The 16,126-nt window shown below is 39.4% G+C and overlaps 2 protein-coding genes across 5 annotated transcripts; one reads left to right on the forward strand and one right to left on the reverse strand.

Moving 5' to 3' along the window:
• The first annotated feature begins 79 nt into the window (after positions 1-79).
• On the forward strand, positions 80-8,755 carry napbb (N-ethylmaleimide-sensitive factor attachment protein, beta b). Of its 3 annotated transcripts, XM_053613689.1 has the most exons (11): positions 854-1,087; positions 4,560-4,639; positions 4,799-4,915; positions 5,480-5,526; positions 5,718-5,795; positions 6,233-6,288; positions 6,396-6,480; positions 6,572-6,676; positions 6,782-6,850; positions 6,937-6,987; positions 7,664-8,755. In XM_053613689.1, the coding sequence occupies exons 1-11, from the start codon at positions 990-992 to the stop codon at positions 7,763-7,765; spliced, it is 888 nt and encodes a 295-aa protein (XP_053469664.1). In that variant the 5' UTR covers positions 854-989; the 3' UTR covers positions 7,766-8,755. The 3 variants fall into 3 exon arrangements, with proteins under 3 accessions (XP_053469665.1, XP_053469664.1, XP_053469667.1); XM_053613690.1 differs by lacking the exons at positions 854-1,087; positions 5,480-5,526 and adding an exon at positions 80-244; XM_053613692.1 differs by lacking the exon at positions 5,480-5,526 and having other exon boundaries at positions 956-1,087.
• Positions 8,756-8,849: 94 nt separating this feature from the next.
• On the reverse strand, positions 8,850-15,711 carry gzf1 (GDNF-inducible zinc finger protein 1). Of its 2 annotated transcripts, XM_053613673.1 has the most exons (6): positions 15,339-15,711; positions 13,341-14,663; positions 12,407-12,501; positions 12,157-12,324; positions 11,659-11,816; positions 8,850-10,277 (listed from the first exon to the last, which is right to left on the reverse strand). In XM_053613673.1, the coding sequence occupies exons 2-6, from the start codon at positions 14,642-14,644 to the stop codon at positions 9,585-9,587; spliced, it is 2,418 nt and encodes an 805-aa protein (XP_053469648.1). In that variant the 5' UTR covers positions 14,645-14,663; positions 15,339-15,711; the 3' UTR covers positions 8,850-9,584. The 2 variants fall into 2 exon arrangements, with proteins under 2 accessions (XP_053469648.1, XP_053469647.1); XM_053613672.1 differs by having other exon boundaries at positions 13,341-15,711.
• Positions 15,712-16,126: the final 415 nt, after the last annotated feature.

Raw genomic sequence — 16,126 nt, forward strand, 5'->3', positions numbered from 1 at the left:
AGTTTGTTTTCATTTCCAGCACTAATCTCAAACATCGGAGGCAAACATCGGAGGCACAGTTTGTACTTCTGGGAGGCATGGTTAATGTGATTTGTTTTGTCTGAGATTAGTTGTAGTCAGCAGTTCTGGCCCGTTTAGCTCCAGGCTCGACATGAGAAGCTATATATTGCCATCTGCTGTGGAATAACGCCAGTGCACCTTATTCGTTTGTTTGTTTATTTATTTCGGCCTTATTCCAGTGCAAGTAAGAATACATCACTTATTTGATGTGTGTGTGTGTGTGTGGGGGGGGGGGGGGGGGGCTAGATTTTCATATTTGTATATTTGTATCCCTTATTCTATATGCACTACCTTATTGGTACTTATTGTATTTATTTGAAATTGTATTATGTTGTACTTATTATATTGTATTGTGACTGTACTTAATGTACCTGGCTGCGAATACATCTTAATTTCCCCGACAGGGATTAATAAAGTCAACTATGTAGCTATCTATATGCAACATTAAATATGGTTATATCCTTAATTAAAATTTGGTAGGATTTGGTATTTGCTCCTGTCACAGCTGTTCTGGTTCTGTAAACTATACTATAGTTTAAAAACAAACCGCGCCGCCATCAAATATATCGCGCGTCACAAAACAGAGAATGAAACACGAGCTCTTCATATGGACAATAACTAATATTACGTAATGTTGTTGTTTTTTCCCTATCTGGTAATTGTAGTTCGTTGTGTTTCGTGGAATACTAGCTGTTGGATAGCGCGTGACGTTTAACAGAACTACAAATCCCATGATGCCTTTCCGTTTGAGGTTTTACGCCTACGCAAAAAAAAAAACTCAACTGTAATCCCCTTTTACTGTAGTGGTACATGGTGGGTTAGGTTAAGAAGGGCAGCAGAAAAATATCTCTTTCTCTCTCTGAATATATATACACACACTCACGCGCACGCACTTTAAGCGTATTATACTGCTCATTTATTCATACAAAATGGACAATTCCGGCAAGGAGAAAGAGGCAATTCAGCTAATGGCTGACGCTGACAAGAAAGTGAAGTCCTCCGGCTCGTTTTTAGGAGGAATGTTCGGGTAAGATTAACGCTAACGAGACTGAATCTCATTGGATGCAGTGCGTTACCTGATTATGCAGAACCATTATATTTGACATGTATATGTTCAGTGTTTATACTTTATACTATTTATACTATCATGTGTAGATATTTATATTCAGGTGGATATGTTTGCAGTGTTTTGGTGACAGTTGGCTACATGGCTAGCTACACTGAATGTGCTGCTAGCAAATGGTGCTAATTGATGTGTGTGGGGGGCATCACCTAACAGAAAAATATACCCTTACACAGACCTGTGTTCTTTTAGCTAACACAGTCAACATTATAGCACGGTTTGGGTTCATTCCACCGGTATTGATTCAGATCTGGTTAAAGCAGCGTTAGATCTCATCACCCGTTGTAGTCGAACAGTGCAGCATTAGCGCTAGGGGTTTAATGAGTTATCTATGTTATCTTCAAATTAATCTGACTGTATTATAAACGGTTGCTTAGCGACACTGTCTCCGGTTTCCGCAGTGTTGGCGCAGTTGTGCTGTTAGTGCATGTTTACACTGTGTTACACACACACACACACACACACACGCACGCGAGAGAGAGACCACAGATGTAGTATATGTAAAAGCTGTAGTGTTAAAGATGAATTAGTCGATATTTTATTGTCTTACTTGGACATAAATAACCTGGAAGATATGAAGAAAATGATCAGACAAACAAACATAAAGAATGTTTTCATTCGTGGCCTCAGCGGAAGTGTATTAATGAAGCCGCTGAGGGAAAACCCCGTTTGGAAAACTGACTTCCGGTCATGAGAATGAGTGTTTGTGTTTGGATGGACCTTCTGTCAGTCATACACACTGTACATGGCGGATATGGGGGAGGGATGAAGGGGAGAAAAATCATTCACATGCCAAACCCATCTTCCACCTACAGCTCTAGCACATTCATCTTGGAGAAAAAAAAACAAGACTACTCTTACCTAATGCACCCTTAAATAATCAGACCGTGCCGTTTAATACTGCACTAACTCCTTTGCAAAACCTTAGCTAACATGTCGTTGTTTTCTTTATAGTTATGATTGGTAGGTCTGTATTACAAAGCAGCTCAATGTGCAGTAAAGCCCAGTACCTAACTCAAAATATAACCCTTCCAAACCCCGTAATTTACTACAGCTCCACCATCCATCCATCTTCTATACCGCTTATCCTTCTTCAGGGTCACGGGGGAACCTGGAGCCTATCCCAGGGAGCATCAGACACCCTGGACAGGGTAACTTTAGTTCAATGTTTCTGTAAAGCATACATGCTAGAGTTCGAGCGATAGTGGATTTTATCGATACCGATAACTGAGTTGGGCGGTACCTGCTAATAACCGATTAATCAACCGATAGTTTTTTAAAATGGATACTGAATGAAAACACATCACTCAAAGTAAAATATTGCTGAATTTTATTACAAAATAAACAGTACTGTCTGTATCATGAAAATGTACTGCGTTTTTTTTAATATAATAAATATATATTTCATATTAATTATATATTATATAAATATCCAAAAAGTAACACTCCAAATAGCAAAGAACAATAGAGACATCCAAAATGAATCAAAAAACACTTCAAAGAACACAAAATTTGTAAGGATTATAAGTTTTTATTTCTCTCGTGCTGTAGAATGACAGCGGACCCTTCTCAGTCGCTCCTGCAACAGATGTAACCTGGAAAAACTATCGGTGCGAGTTTTTGCTGATAAACAATAGTTCCAGCAGTCGATTATGGGTTTAGATTAATCAGCAAAACCGATCAATCGGTCGACCTCTACTACGTTCCTTACTTCTTTCATTCATCTACAGTAAGCGCTTTAGCATGCTTAGGGTGTCGGTGGTGCGGAAGCCTATCCCAGGACTACAGGGCGTGACACAGGAATACACCCTGGATGGGATATCAGTCCATCGCAGGGCACCATGCACACACATGTACACACACTCACCTATACCCAAGGCCAATCCAGAGCCACCAATAAATCACCAATAATAATAAAAAAAAAAAAAAAAGGCGAAACAGTAATCTAAGTTTGGGATTGAGCCGGGGACCAGTGAGGCAGAATGTGGTCTCATATTATTTCATATATTGTCATAAAGAAAGAACAGCGATAAGAATGAGTGAGTCTCTCAGAGACACAAAACAAAACAGACAGCTGATACATGCAGCTCCAAAACAAACACGATTCAGTCACTGGCTTTGTTAAGAAAGAAACAACAAAGAGAGCCTCTATTGCATTCGTTTAGTGATGTGTTGGTGACAACATGTTTACAGTTTTAGAGTAAGTTGCTATAGGAACTGCATAAATGCAGATCATTTTAATTGAATGTGAATGTTTTTAATTATATCGATATAATGATTCTAATTTATTCAAAATGGCCAACCACCAACCTGCAGACATAAAATCAATATGTGGCATCAGTTCAACAGGAAAACCACAGACAACCTTACAACACTGACTGCAGTGAAATTACTGGCCACAGTTCCCCCGACCTGATCCCTCCCTGACCGCTCTGATCAAGTAAGCAGAAGCCTGAATCGAAAATATTACATGACAGTATTACAAGCTGCTGTTTGTACTAACTTCAGAAGTATTTAATTATTATAGACCAAGAAGCATTTAAAACTGTACAAACAGCACGTTTAAAAAGCACATGCGGAAAAGCTGTTTAATTAGTGAAGCTTGTGATGGCCTTGAAAATTTGCCCTATTTGAGTTTTCCCAGGTGTCTCCAAAACCAAACTAGGCCTCGTATCAGGCAGCTGGCAGTCACGCGTAATCTCCAAAAATAAATAAATAAAACATGAGATCAACACACATTTTTATTGCATTATTGAGCCGGTTCTTATGTAGGGTGCCATTCGTTTTTTCCATATGCTAACAGTTACCAATAACAACAAACTCTTGAAGATAACTAATTTAGCGAGAAAAATGATTGGTATTCCCACCCCTAATTTATCGGACTGTGTCATTTCATATACGCTCCGGAAGACACATAAAATTTTAAATGATCCAGACCACTTTAACAATATTTCAACCCCATTCTTTCTGGCCGCAGGTATAGATTACCCATGTGCAGAAAGGCCAGCTATGGTAGGAGTTTTGTTCCTATGGCTATACGAGCATTAAACACATGGGTAATCACCTATTGTGATGCCATCTTATGCTTGGGCATTTGTTGTATGATCCTGATGTTTTCTTTTTGTTCCCTTCTCCCCTCTATGCCTGTGATTGTTTATGATGGTTTATATGTATGGTGGTGTTGTGTTTGTTTTTCTACGTACCCACGGTAGAAACAAATTTCCTCTTCGAGGACAAATAAATTATCTATCTATCTCTCTCTCTCTCTCTCCACAAGAATATTTATCTTCCCTGCATAAAAGTGTGTTGTGCCATTGAATAAAATGTTAACATGCCAGTTCATTTGGTTAAAATAAAATTTGTAATTTATTTCCAGAGGGAATCACAAATTAGAGGAGGCTTGTGAGATGTATGCCAGAGCAGCCAACATGTTCAAGATGGCCAAAAACTGGACCGGTAGGTAACTCACAGAACGATCATGGGTTATAGTAATATGCTGCATGCGACAGCAGCATAGGTTAATGTTCAGTAATGAAAAGGTTTTAATTGCTTGTAGTTTTTGAGGCATCACTCAAACATGACGTTGCACATTATGTCATCTGTGTTGGCGTGCAGCTGCCGGAAACGCGTTCTGCCAGGCAGCCAGGCTACACATGCAGCTCCAGAACAAACACGATTCGGCCACCAGCTTTGTTGACGCCGGAAATGCTTTCAAGAAGGCTGATCCACAGGGTGAGGGTTGACGAGCTGTCTTTCATCTCGATTTCATTATACATTTGCTTAAAATAAATGTGTGTAAATTCACTTTAAAGCCCCGGATGTTTGCAGTTCAGCTGTCCTGTCTCTGTACCATATTAATAAGGTCTATGCATGTGCATTTAAGGTCTATATTTTTTAATGTAAAATGACTACCACAGATACGCCTTGCATAAGTAATGCAGTCAGAAACTTTAACATTTTTATCTTTCTTTTTTTTTTTTTTTTAACTTGATTCCCAGCATCAGTTTATGTAGATTCATGACATATAGTCCCAGTTAAGTCTGTTTTAGTTCCAGGTTGTGTCACTACAAAATGTGAAAAATTTCAATGGGGGGTGAATAGTTATGCAAAACAGTGTAATAAGGTGTACATTAATTGTGCAGATGTATCTGTTGTTGTTGTTTTTAAGAAAATGCCCCGTTTGTCTTGTTCTGTTTGGTTCATGATGCGTGTTGTATAGTAGCTCCCCACTGTGAACTCACAAGTTTGTTGCGTCTAAATCCTTCTTCCCTTTTTTCCCTATAATGCCTTCCATAGAGGCTATCAACTGCTTAAATGCAGCCATCGATATTTACACAGATATGGTAAGGTGAAGTTAGACTTGCCTGTGCTAATGTATGACTGATAGTTGTTTGTATTAATGGCAGTGTTTATTTACCTCAGTTTGCACTTACCACTATGGAAAGGTGGATTTAAAACCTTGTAGCTATGAATAGATACATCTAAAGGAACTGGGTATTTGCTGACATGTCGATTTTTTCCACTCCCTCCTTAGGGGCGATTCACTATTGCAGCCAAACACCATATCACAATTGCTGAGGTGTACGAGTCCGAGCTGGTGGACATTGAGAAGGTAGGACATTTTATACAAGTGTAGAGAACAAACATTTCAAGTATTTCAGTGTTACTCGGCCATATCGGTCGCTCATCAGCCAGCTCTCCCACATCTTTACAATAACTAGCAACCAGGAAGGGTGAACATGTGCTTTCTCCAAGATATTTAAAGCCAGGCCTCCCTGAGAGCTGGGCCAATTTAGTCAGACTCCAAACATTATATATATATATATATATATATATATATATATATATATATATATATATATATATAAAAATTGGTAAAATAAATAGAAAATTTGAAATAGAAATGTATATATGTGAAAATTTGTTAATTTGTCTAGTTTTTTCCGATAAAGTGCTACAATAAAATTTGTAATGGCATGTAATACAAATAATTGTACTAATAATAACATTATGAACCTTTTAATGGACATTTATTTGGTTTTCTTTTAGGCAATCGCCCATTATGAACAAGCAGCAGACTATTACAAAGGCGAGGAGTCAAACAGGTTGGTTGTTGTAGTAGACCATGTTTTGAAGAATGGAACGTTTGGCTATAAGTCAATTACATGTCATTTCCTGCTGATCATTTTGATATTGTCATTTTATTTGGTAGCTCTGCAAACAAGTGTCTCCTAAAGGTTGCGTCATACAGCGCACAGCTGGAACAGTATCCGAAGGCCATTGAGATCTATGAACAGGTAGCAAATTGATGACTACCAAGGTGTTTTTAAAAAAATAAAAAACGAACGTTGCACTACAGTTCCCATGACCTTCACTGAATGTCTTTAGGTTGGAACAAACACCATGGATAACCCCTTACTGAAATACAGCGCCAAAGAGTATTTCTTCAAAGCTTCTTTATGTCACTTCATTGTAGACGAACTGAATGCAAAGGTCAGTCTTCTTAGCAAGAAGTCAGAACCCTTTCAAGATATGGACGTTTATTCTCTTGATTATTTGTATTATTGCGCACTGAATATTTTCTGTTCAAACCTATAGCTTGCTGTTGAGAAATACGAGGAAATGTTCCCAGCGTTCACGGATTCAAGAGAGTGCAAACTTCTGAAGGTCTGTAAACGCTGTGTTTAAAAATACATCTTTTCAAAAAAGAAAACCATTTTGCTCATGTCTCATATGAACATGTCTCCTTACAGAAACTCCTGGAAGCCCACGAGGAGCAGAATGCAGAGGCTTTCACAGAAGCGGTAAGATCTCTCCCATCTTCTGAATCTGTCTGACAAGACTGACTTTAAGCTACAAGTTGAACTTGTATTATTCAAACACAGAATATTACTGGATGTGTCCTGATGTTACAGTCCAGTACAACTCTCACTCTGGTATGCTGAACAAATCGGTAGCCCTCCGGGACAAGGAGATTTCTTGTACGGGCTTTTAGAATTCTCTTCGTAGTTGCCCAGCAGACAAATAGAATAAGAAATAAATAACCTCTAATCTTTATTAATTCTTACAAACAAAATTTCTCATTTGTTTTGTAGAATGTTTAAACAACTTGCCTGCTACAAACAATCACCGCTCCATTCAACACTAGCCAGACTTAAGTATCTGTTTCTCATATCTCATAGCAAAATGTTGGCCAGTAACTTGCAGATAAATTTTTTTCGATGTGCTATATTTGGAATTTTGTTAGAAGAGGGTAAGGATCACACACATTTGTTACTCCTAGTCTGTATTAATGCACTTAACTAGCTAACCATGTTAGCTAGCACTTTTTAACCCACCCAATTAGGTTTCTAGGCAACCAAAACACAGAGCTGGGCAGCACACTGGAGCGCTCACTTGCCTGATAGTTAGTACATTTCTGATTTGCTTTGTTTGACCAATAAAACATGTGTGTGAGTATGTTTCTCTTCCCTTTACTAGGTGAAGGAGTTTGACTCTATCTCACGTCTGGACCAGTGGCTGACCACCATGCTTCTGCGCATCAAGAAAACCATCCAGGGTGATGAGGGGGACTTGAAGTGAGATGATAAATTGTGGGGAAACTATCTACGGCATGCCGCCCCCTCCCCAATGCGTTTATTTCATTTTTGTGCAATGGCCAAGACCAGGTTTCTGACCACAGTATGTCAATTTATTGCTGCGCCATTTATAGAGAATGTACAAACCTACGCGCCGAGTTATAAATCTTATTTTTAATATATTCACCCATTTGGACGGCTGCATCTAAGGAATCATGTTCTCATAACATAATGGTTATGTAGTTCAGTATAGGGAACACCGTGGATAAAGGAGGGATGTGAGAACTTGATCTCTGCTGGAGTTTGGATGGCTAGTGCTGCATGTCGTGTAGATGTAGTTCTCTTGAATATGAACAGAAAACTTATTCTTTTTCTCTTACAAGTTGAGTTATTATTTATTTTCTTCTTTTGTGAGTTGATTTATCTGTCTTTAGTGTCTAGAAAGAGTAATTGCTGTTACTGTATGTGCTAAGAGACCAGGGATCCAAGACTATGATTGGATTATATCAACAACCAACACAAATGAATAGTGGAATGGTTATTCATCTTTCATTTCATTCATTTAATACTTTCATTCAGGTTGATTTACATTCTTCTGACTTGTTTGGGATTTTTTTTTTTTTTAAACTTAATTTGTCATCTCTACTTTGCAGTAAGTGGGTTGGGTATTCTTCTCCAACCATAAAGTCTTTGCTTTTTGTTTGTTAGCCTGTCAGTTCCATTGTGTGTCGTGTTGTGAAACCATAGTTCATGCAGCACTTCAGCTAGTGCACTCTCCATACTGAAGGTATTTAGCAGCGCATGTCAGTGTGTATTAGTGTTCTTGATGTTCAGTATCTCATTGTGTGTACAATTTTCAAAAAAGCCATCAGAAGAAGCGACCTACATGCTTACCTAGGTTCTTTCTGACAGAATTATTGATGTCTTCAATTGCTGAATGGGTCTATGAATGTACAGAAATAAAAAATATATATATATCAATATTATACACAAATGTGACCTGCCAGAAGTTTGTTAAACAGTTCCTCCAGGATTTTGTTATTTTGCGCTCGCAGATAATGAACGTAGAAATTAACGCAATATTTGAAAGAGCTTGCAATTTTTCAAAACGACAACAGATTTTCCACAGATTGTGTGAAGCCAAAGCCCTCTTCGATTCACGTGTGTGGAACATGTTAGATAGTACAGCTAAAAAGCCTCATTTACCAACAAACATCACTGTGAAAGACCAAGCAAAACAATCGTGTACAATTTCAATTTCACCAAATCACATCGTTTCCCACAAAAAACTCTGCAAATAAGCCACAGCAACATTTTTGGCCGCAACAATCACAAAAAAACTCCATGAAATCCTGTACGGAACGATTAAATCCTGTACTATGTGAAAGGCTGTGGCCAAGTGATATAGAAAACACTCACCATGATGCCCAAATCTCATTAATTTTCAATCGATTGATCTATTTGTGCAATGGATATACAATATGACTGACTGCCACATGAAAAATAAGGAATATTATCCCAAATAATTAAAAAAAAAAACAAAAAAAAAACCTCCTGGTAGTGTCTTCTTCAGTAAACTTCTACAAGAACAAGATCTTTAAGCCACACAACACAGAGCTAAAAAAAAAAAAAAAATCCTTTTAGAATAATTGGATCTTGGATTTGATATCCTCGTTCTTAATGGAAGAGGAATGTTTCTTTTGAGAAATATCATTCATAATATTCTATACAATAGGCATTACTATATTTACAATAAATAGAAGAGACCAATCAAAGATCTAATTGATACAGTGTACAGATAAGACCTACTAAATATCCTTAAACTACTCTCCTGCAGAGATCTCCATGGCCTCTACTGTTTCTGTGTTCTGTACATGCTCAGTCGATCCCTCCTGTAATTCTGACTGCTGTGCCTCCTCGACCTGCTCCACATCTGACTGTGTTGTTACACACTCACTAGATGTAGATAAAGTGACTTCGACCGGAGAGAGAATGCCTTCTGTGACTGCGGCTACATGTGCTGCTGAAGTTGCAGAAGCCAAGATGGTGTCGGTGGCTGGTTCTCTGAGAGCGACCGTGCCGGTCAGCGAGGCTGAGCCAGAGATGGAATGTGCAACAGAGATAGGAATGGAGAAAGGCAGAGCAACAGGGATGCTGACAGTGGAACTCTCCAGTGAAATGACACTGGATCCGTCTGCAGTGACGATAGGCTGCAGTTGTGTACCAGGTGGCACCTCTGTCTGGATAACGGTCAGATTTCCCAGTGTCCCATGACTGACCACAGTGATGGTGCCAGGGTCAGCCCAGTCTCCAGTGATGCTCACTGGCTCCTCTGGCACAGACACTGTCTCCTGGCTTTTAGTGTCAGTCAGATCCTCCACAGCCTGATGTTTATCTGCATTCACTGCTGCCTTCTCCTTCTTTACAGACGAACCTTTTGGCTTCTTAACACGTTCCTCTACATTACCCTCTAACACAACAAGGTAATTCTTCCAAGGTGTATCTTTGTCGTGGGTCTTCGTTTCACAAAATATACATAGAGGAGAGAGAGAGAAAAAAGATCAAATTAATGATCAAGTGTAACTTCAGGCAGTTTGATTATACCTTAGTCATGATTATAAAGGTGTGGCTACCTTATACAGTGCATACCAGAATTATTGGCACCCTTCATGAAAACATGCAATATGTGATATTTTTAACTCAAACATACAGGGACATTTAAATGTGTTTTCCCCCCAAACACAAATGCTTTTTATAGCATTTGTTTCTACAAAATGCTGGTTTCAAAATTATTGGCACCCTTGTAATTAATATTTTGTGGCACCTAGCTTGAAGAGAATAATAGCACTGAGTAATGCCTAACAATGTCATACTTCATATATGTACAGCCTGAAGTTGTACCGATTGTACCAATCCCTTTTGACACCTTGGTTTTGCACAAATAATTTATTAAGACTTGTTAATCCAACAGCCTTAAAAATCACTATACAGTGACACCGACTGTAACCGGATTTAGGTTTGCATCTGTGACTGCCCACATTTGGCTCAAGCTACATGCTCGTGTAAAATCATGGGATATATGCAGTCTAACATAAAAGGTATGAAGAAGTATTACGTTATATGTATTCTATGAAGGAATATTCGAGCGCAATATTATTTTGGGAATAGCAGGAAAGCAACACTCATTTGCGTGAGACACATAAGCATAAGCATGTTACTTTCTACCATTCGGTATTTAAACCCGCACGAAATTGCAAAACTACTGAGAGGCAAACTTTATCCTGTCATGACTGTTTGAAGAGCGTGGTGTCATTTATTGCAGAGGATGTAAAATTCCATCCTAACCAGCAGCAGCTCACTGGACTTTCAGTTACGCATTTAAAAAAATCAGCGCAACACCAAAACCCCCTGTTTTGAACCCCCGTTCTAATGCCTGGATATGTTTGGACACTTAGCCCTCAATATAAAGAAGTTATTTTTAAGTGATTTTTTATTTTGAAAATAATTAAACTCGCTGTAATTTTTTGTATATTTTTAATGCATTTGAACTGATATTAGAAATGACTTGTCATTTTGAAGATTTTATATTTTGGGGACTGAGAGTAAATTAAAAATAATATAGTTTTATCAAGAATGAAAGTAGTCCTAATAAGAATGATTGAATTTTTTTTGTTTTAGTACAAATATTTTTTCTTTGGGAAATTTGACAAATGTGTGTAATATACATTTTATACAATAATTTTATGATGGTTACCAATAATTCTAGAGGATGCTGCTTGGTAGGTGCACTTGGTAGCTACTTAAATATATTTATATATACACTGACTTTAACCCATTTTATATAATATTAAAACTGCTAATGTTCTGTCTGTCTTCTGGATTACAACATCAGCTTACCAAAGTGTGTCGGCGGACAGTAGATTTGTCCGTAAACGTTCGGCCACACATGCTGCACATGTATGGTTTCTCTCCTGTGTGGATCCTCTGATGCCTCTGAAGTGCATTCAGCTGGGTGAACTGCTTATCACAGTCTTTACAGTGGTAAGGCCTCTCACCTGAACAGAGCACGTCAGGAAAGCACAGTTTTTTCGAATGTATTATCTGAGATAGACGAAATGTTTCTTGGAAATTAGCAGAATGTACAGATGAGGAGGTGGGAGAAATGGACAGACTAAAGGACTAAAGTGCTGCTGTACTGCTCATTAATCCTAGCAGGTATCAGTAGGTAGTTAAACGACATTGTGGCTAATGTAGGAAACCGTTAGCCAAAGTGAAAATCGACCAACATGTTGACGAAAGACATTTAAAATTAAAATAAAAACGAAATAAATCTTCGATGGTTTTTAAGATTACATGTTAATTATAAAGTCTAATGTGCAAGTTGCTCAGGAATACCTGTGTGAATTTTCATATGCTGATGGAGTGAGTTACGCTGTGCAAATGCTCTTCCACAGTTTTCACACTTGTATGGCTTCAAGCCTGAATGGATTCTTGCATGATGTTTCAGGTATTCTTTAGAGGCAAAGCTTTTCCCACAGTTTTCACACATATAGGGCTTCTCCCCTGTTAAGACAAACATCATACATAAATAACTTGCCTCTAAGACAGTATTCTCTAAGACAGTGCAGATCATTAATGCAAGCACCTGTGTGGGATCGCTTATGGTAAGCCAGCATGTGGTTCTGGGTAAACCTGGCATCACAAAGGTCACAGGCAAAAGGCTTCTCACCAGTGTGGATCCTGAAGAATACAAAACAAGATGTTGAAGCATTACAAATCTGGGACTTGTACCATGAAGCTGGTTTAGGTGGCTAGCCAGGTACGTTTCAGGTTACTTTGTGACAACCCTGGATTCTAGGTACCATGAAAGTTTCTTGGCTTTTACCGGTGTTCATCGCCAAAGTAACTTACGCTCCATGGCTAACCTGCTCCGGGGCAGGTGATGTTCTGGGTAAGAGAACTCAAATCCAACTTGGACCAATCAGCTGTGAGCAAAGTGACATTAGTGACGCAACTAATTCAACTCCCCAGCACAAACTGTAAGAAGAGCACTTCGCAGAGAAACATTTCATTCAACAATTTACATTTATATAAATAAAATTACATGAAAGATGTTGGGGTTATAAGTTTTCAATCGGTTTATTCTCATTGTGAGTCTATAAAGGTAAACTTACGCATTTACACAATCAGCAATGTTCCCGAGCTTTGGAAGCCGCAACAGTGTTGCTTTTTGCAGTTAGTGTGGGTTTGAATTCCTCATATTTCCGCAAAATAACTCATTGCTTTTCAACCGGAAGTATGCACACCTGCTTTTTCCCCCCATGTTGAACACTACTGGCTGTTTGGTGCTGACGTCACGCATTTATGCGCACGCGCTCGTAGACTAATCATAGCTTAAGGATCAAAGACCGAGGAGAGAGTATGTTGATAACCAGCATCATGGTACCAATAAAGCCTGATGGGATTGGTTTGGTTTTGTCAACTCGAAACTAATCCCGTAACCCTTAGTTTGTTCAACTAGCTTTAATGGTACGGGCCTCAAAAAGGAAATTCAAAGCCATTTCAATTAGCTTAGTTACCTCTGGTGGGTCTTGAGTGCTGAGCTCTGGGAGAACCGGGTTCCGCACTCATCACAGCTGTACGGTTTGTCCCCAGTGTGTGTCCTCTCATGCAGGGTGAGAGCCGTTCTCGAACTCAGAGATTTGCCACAGATCGGGCAGTAGTGTCGTTCTGTTCCACCCTCATGCACCTGCCTCATGTGCCTCGTCACATCCTTCTTGCGTTTGAAGGCCTTACCACACATGCCACAAAGAAAGAGCCTCTCGTCGTTGTGCACATGCCGCTCATGAATCTTCAGGTTGCAGCGGTTGGCGAAGGTCTGCTGGCAGGTGCCGCAACGATAAGTCGTGTCAGTGTGGATCCCATGACTGACCTTAACATGCTTTAAGTAGCTCTTCTCGTAGCGAAATGAACGAATACACATGTCACAATTATACTTAGAGCCAACCGGCTTGCGTTCCTTTTCAGCTGCATCGGTTTCGTCGACGGCAGCAGTTGGTATGAAGTCAGATTCTTGAAGTTCTTCTTCTGACACGTCACGATTGAAAGTGCATGGCGATTCAGAGCCACTGTCAGACAGAGCCTCCTTCTGGGGTACACCTGGATCAGTAGTAACATCTGATTCGGTTTCTCCAACTTCTAGTGATGCCTCTCGTTTCGCCTCGGATTTGTCTCGATTTAAACCAGCATCAGAAGCCTCAGGTTGAAACAGTGCTTTGCGGTACGGCTTCTTCTTGTTGAAGTCTACAACAACTCGGCGGCCAGCTAACCTGCTGCTCCTCCTGCCCTGTAGCACTATTTTGTCGCCCCTCTCGGTGCTTATGGTCTTCAGTGTAATTTGGAGTTTTTTCCTTGTATCCAGTGCTCTCTTTACAGCCTTTTTTGACCTCTCTTTCAGTAATTTGCCTTTGCTGGCACTGGCTCTGGCACGTTCAGACTTACAATCCAGAAGTTTGGTACTGCAAGCATCCACTAGGTCTTTGCAGTCGAGCAGCTTTGCCATGTTCAATATGCAGTCGAGACGGCTCTCCTCAACTTCCATTTTTCCAGAATACACATACTCTAAGAATTTGGTAAAGACATCAGGTGAAACGGTATTTACGAATAATTTTTCCACTCGCTCCTCTGCTAAGAGGAGGGTCTTAAAATACCCACTAGATGCAGCGAGGACTATTCGGTGGGCCGTAAATTCTTCCAGTTCCCCTTGAAAATCCACGTGCACTGTGATATCACACAGATTCCCTGTGACTCTAAACTTCCACATTGCTTCGAGTAAATGCTCATGGTGTGAGCTGGACATAAGCTGAACCACTTGATCTTTCATTTTCCTCAGCTGTCCTTTCCTGAAACGGTACAGGGACAGGTGAACACATGCGTCTCTTAAAATGTTTATATTTAATGAAAAGAACACAGTAAAATACATCATTCATTCATCATCTTGACTAACAGGTCAATACAACTAAAGGACCTTGACTGAAATGTTTTGCTAGCTGAGTGATATTATTTTTGAAGTATACAGCTTTACATCATTTCTAATAGTAACAGCTAATCTCTAGGTTAGCTAGCTACACATAAAATGTAGTTAGCTAGTTGGCTGAGGCCATACATGCAAGCGCGTCAGCTAATTTAGACCCTTTTATGTAAAAACCTTTTTAGTATTTGATTGTTTCAGTTATTGAATGTGTGAATAACTAGGAACCTTTAGGCAAATATAAACCCATTGCGACTATAGTGCATTTCGTGCTGCTAGCTAGCTACACACTTTGCCGTAAATTTAAAAAATAAAAAGAAACCGACGTTAACCAAATATTATCGGCTAACTAATGAGCCAAATAGTTATTAGCTTAGCTTTAGCAAGCTACGAGTTTGGAAGTAGCTAAGAACATGAACTCTCAAGACATGAAACAGAGTCAACTAGCTGCACAAAAGTGATTTCAGTGAGCTCAACTTGTTTAGTGCAGTCTGTGCACAAAGGACTGAATGGAGAGTTTACATAGCTGTTACTGGAAATATCTTACCGTAAGCTCGGTAAAATGGCAGCCCTTTACAAACACACGGCCGTATGAGAAAGTATTTCCTGTAGAAATCGCACCCAGCTCTCAGTCCGCCATGTTGGAAACGGAACAAGGGAATTGTAGTTTTAGAGAATATCACTGCTAAGGTTTGTGAATGCAAAAGGTACACAGCAGGAGCTGCAAGACTGTTCATTTTTACAACGTTTTCATAATTAAAGGGGGAAATGGTCAAGAAAATCTGTATTTAGGCTGTTATTGATGCTGTTAAATGCTGGTAAGCACTTCATCCTGATCAGGGTTGCGGTGGATCCAGGTCCTATACTGGATTTGATTCAGGAGTACCCTAGAAGGGATGTTAGTCCATAGCACACACATTCACACACTTTTTTTTTGCACATAAAAATACATGTTTTGTTTGAACAAATATAAGAATACAGACCCATATTTAAGGCAGTCCAAACTGAGCTCAGGACTCAACTAGAGTCCACGTATTGCAAATTCAATTGATTGGGCATGATACGGGAAAGCACACATCTGTATATATGAGGTCAGACCAAAAACCAAGCCATGAAGTCCAAGGAGCTCTCTGTAATCAAATTGTGTTAAGACATAGATCTGAGCAAGGGTATAAAAGTATTACTAAATATTCCCAGGAGCTCGGTGGGCTTCAACATTGTGAAACAGAAGAAGTTTGGAACCAGCTGGACTCTTCCTAGAGCTGGTCTTCTGGCCAAACTCAGTAACCAGGCTAGAAGGACATACAGCATATGACAGGCACTTAAGTTTTGGGG

This window comes from Ictalurus furcatus, chromosome 25 (genome assembly GCF_023375685.1).
Source record: "Ictalurus furcatus strain D&B chromosome 25, Billie_1.0, whole genome shotgun sequence".
Lineage (NCBI taxonomy): Eukaryota > Metazoa > Chordata > Actinopteri > Siluriformes > Ictaluridae > Ictalurus > Ictalurus furcatus.

Coding starts and splice junctions, on each gene's coding strand:
- napbb (XM_053613689.1), top strand. CDS start 990: ATGGACAATTCCGGCAAGGAGAAAGAGGCAATTCAGCTAATGGCTGAC. Junction 6,289..6,395: donor AAAGGCGAGGAGTCAAACAG/GTTGGTTGTTGT, acceptor TTTATTTGGTAG/CTCTGCAAACAAGTGTCTCC. Junction 6,988..7,663: donor CAGAGGCTTTCACAGAAGCG/GTAAGATCTCTC, acceptor TCCCTTTACTAG/GTGAAGGAGTTTGACTCTAT.
- gzf1 (XM_053613672.1), bottom strand. CDS start 14,746: ATGATGTATTTTACTGTGTTCTTTTCATTAAATATAAACATTTTAAGA. Junction 12,325..12,406: donor CCATAAGCGATCCCACACAG/GTGCTTGCATTA, acceptor TTGTCTTAACAG/GGGAGAAGCCCTATATGTGT. Junction 11,817..12,156: donor GCATATGAAAATTCACACAG/GTATTCCTGAGC, acceptor TGCTCTGTTCAG/GTGAGAGGCCTTACCACTGT.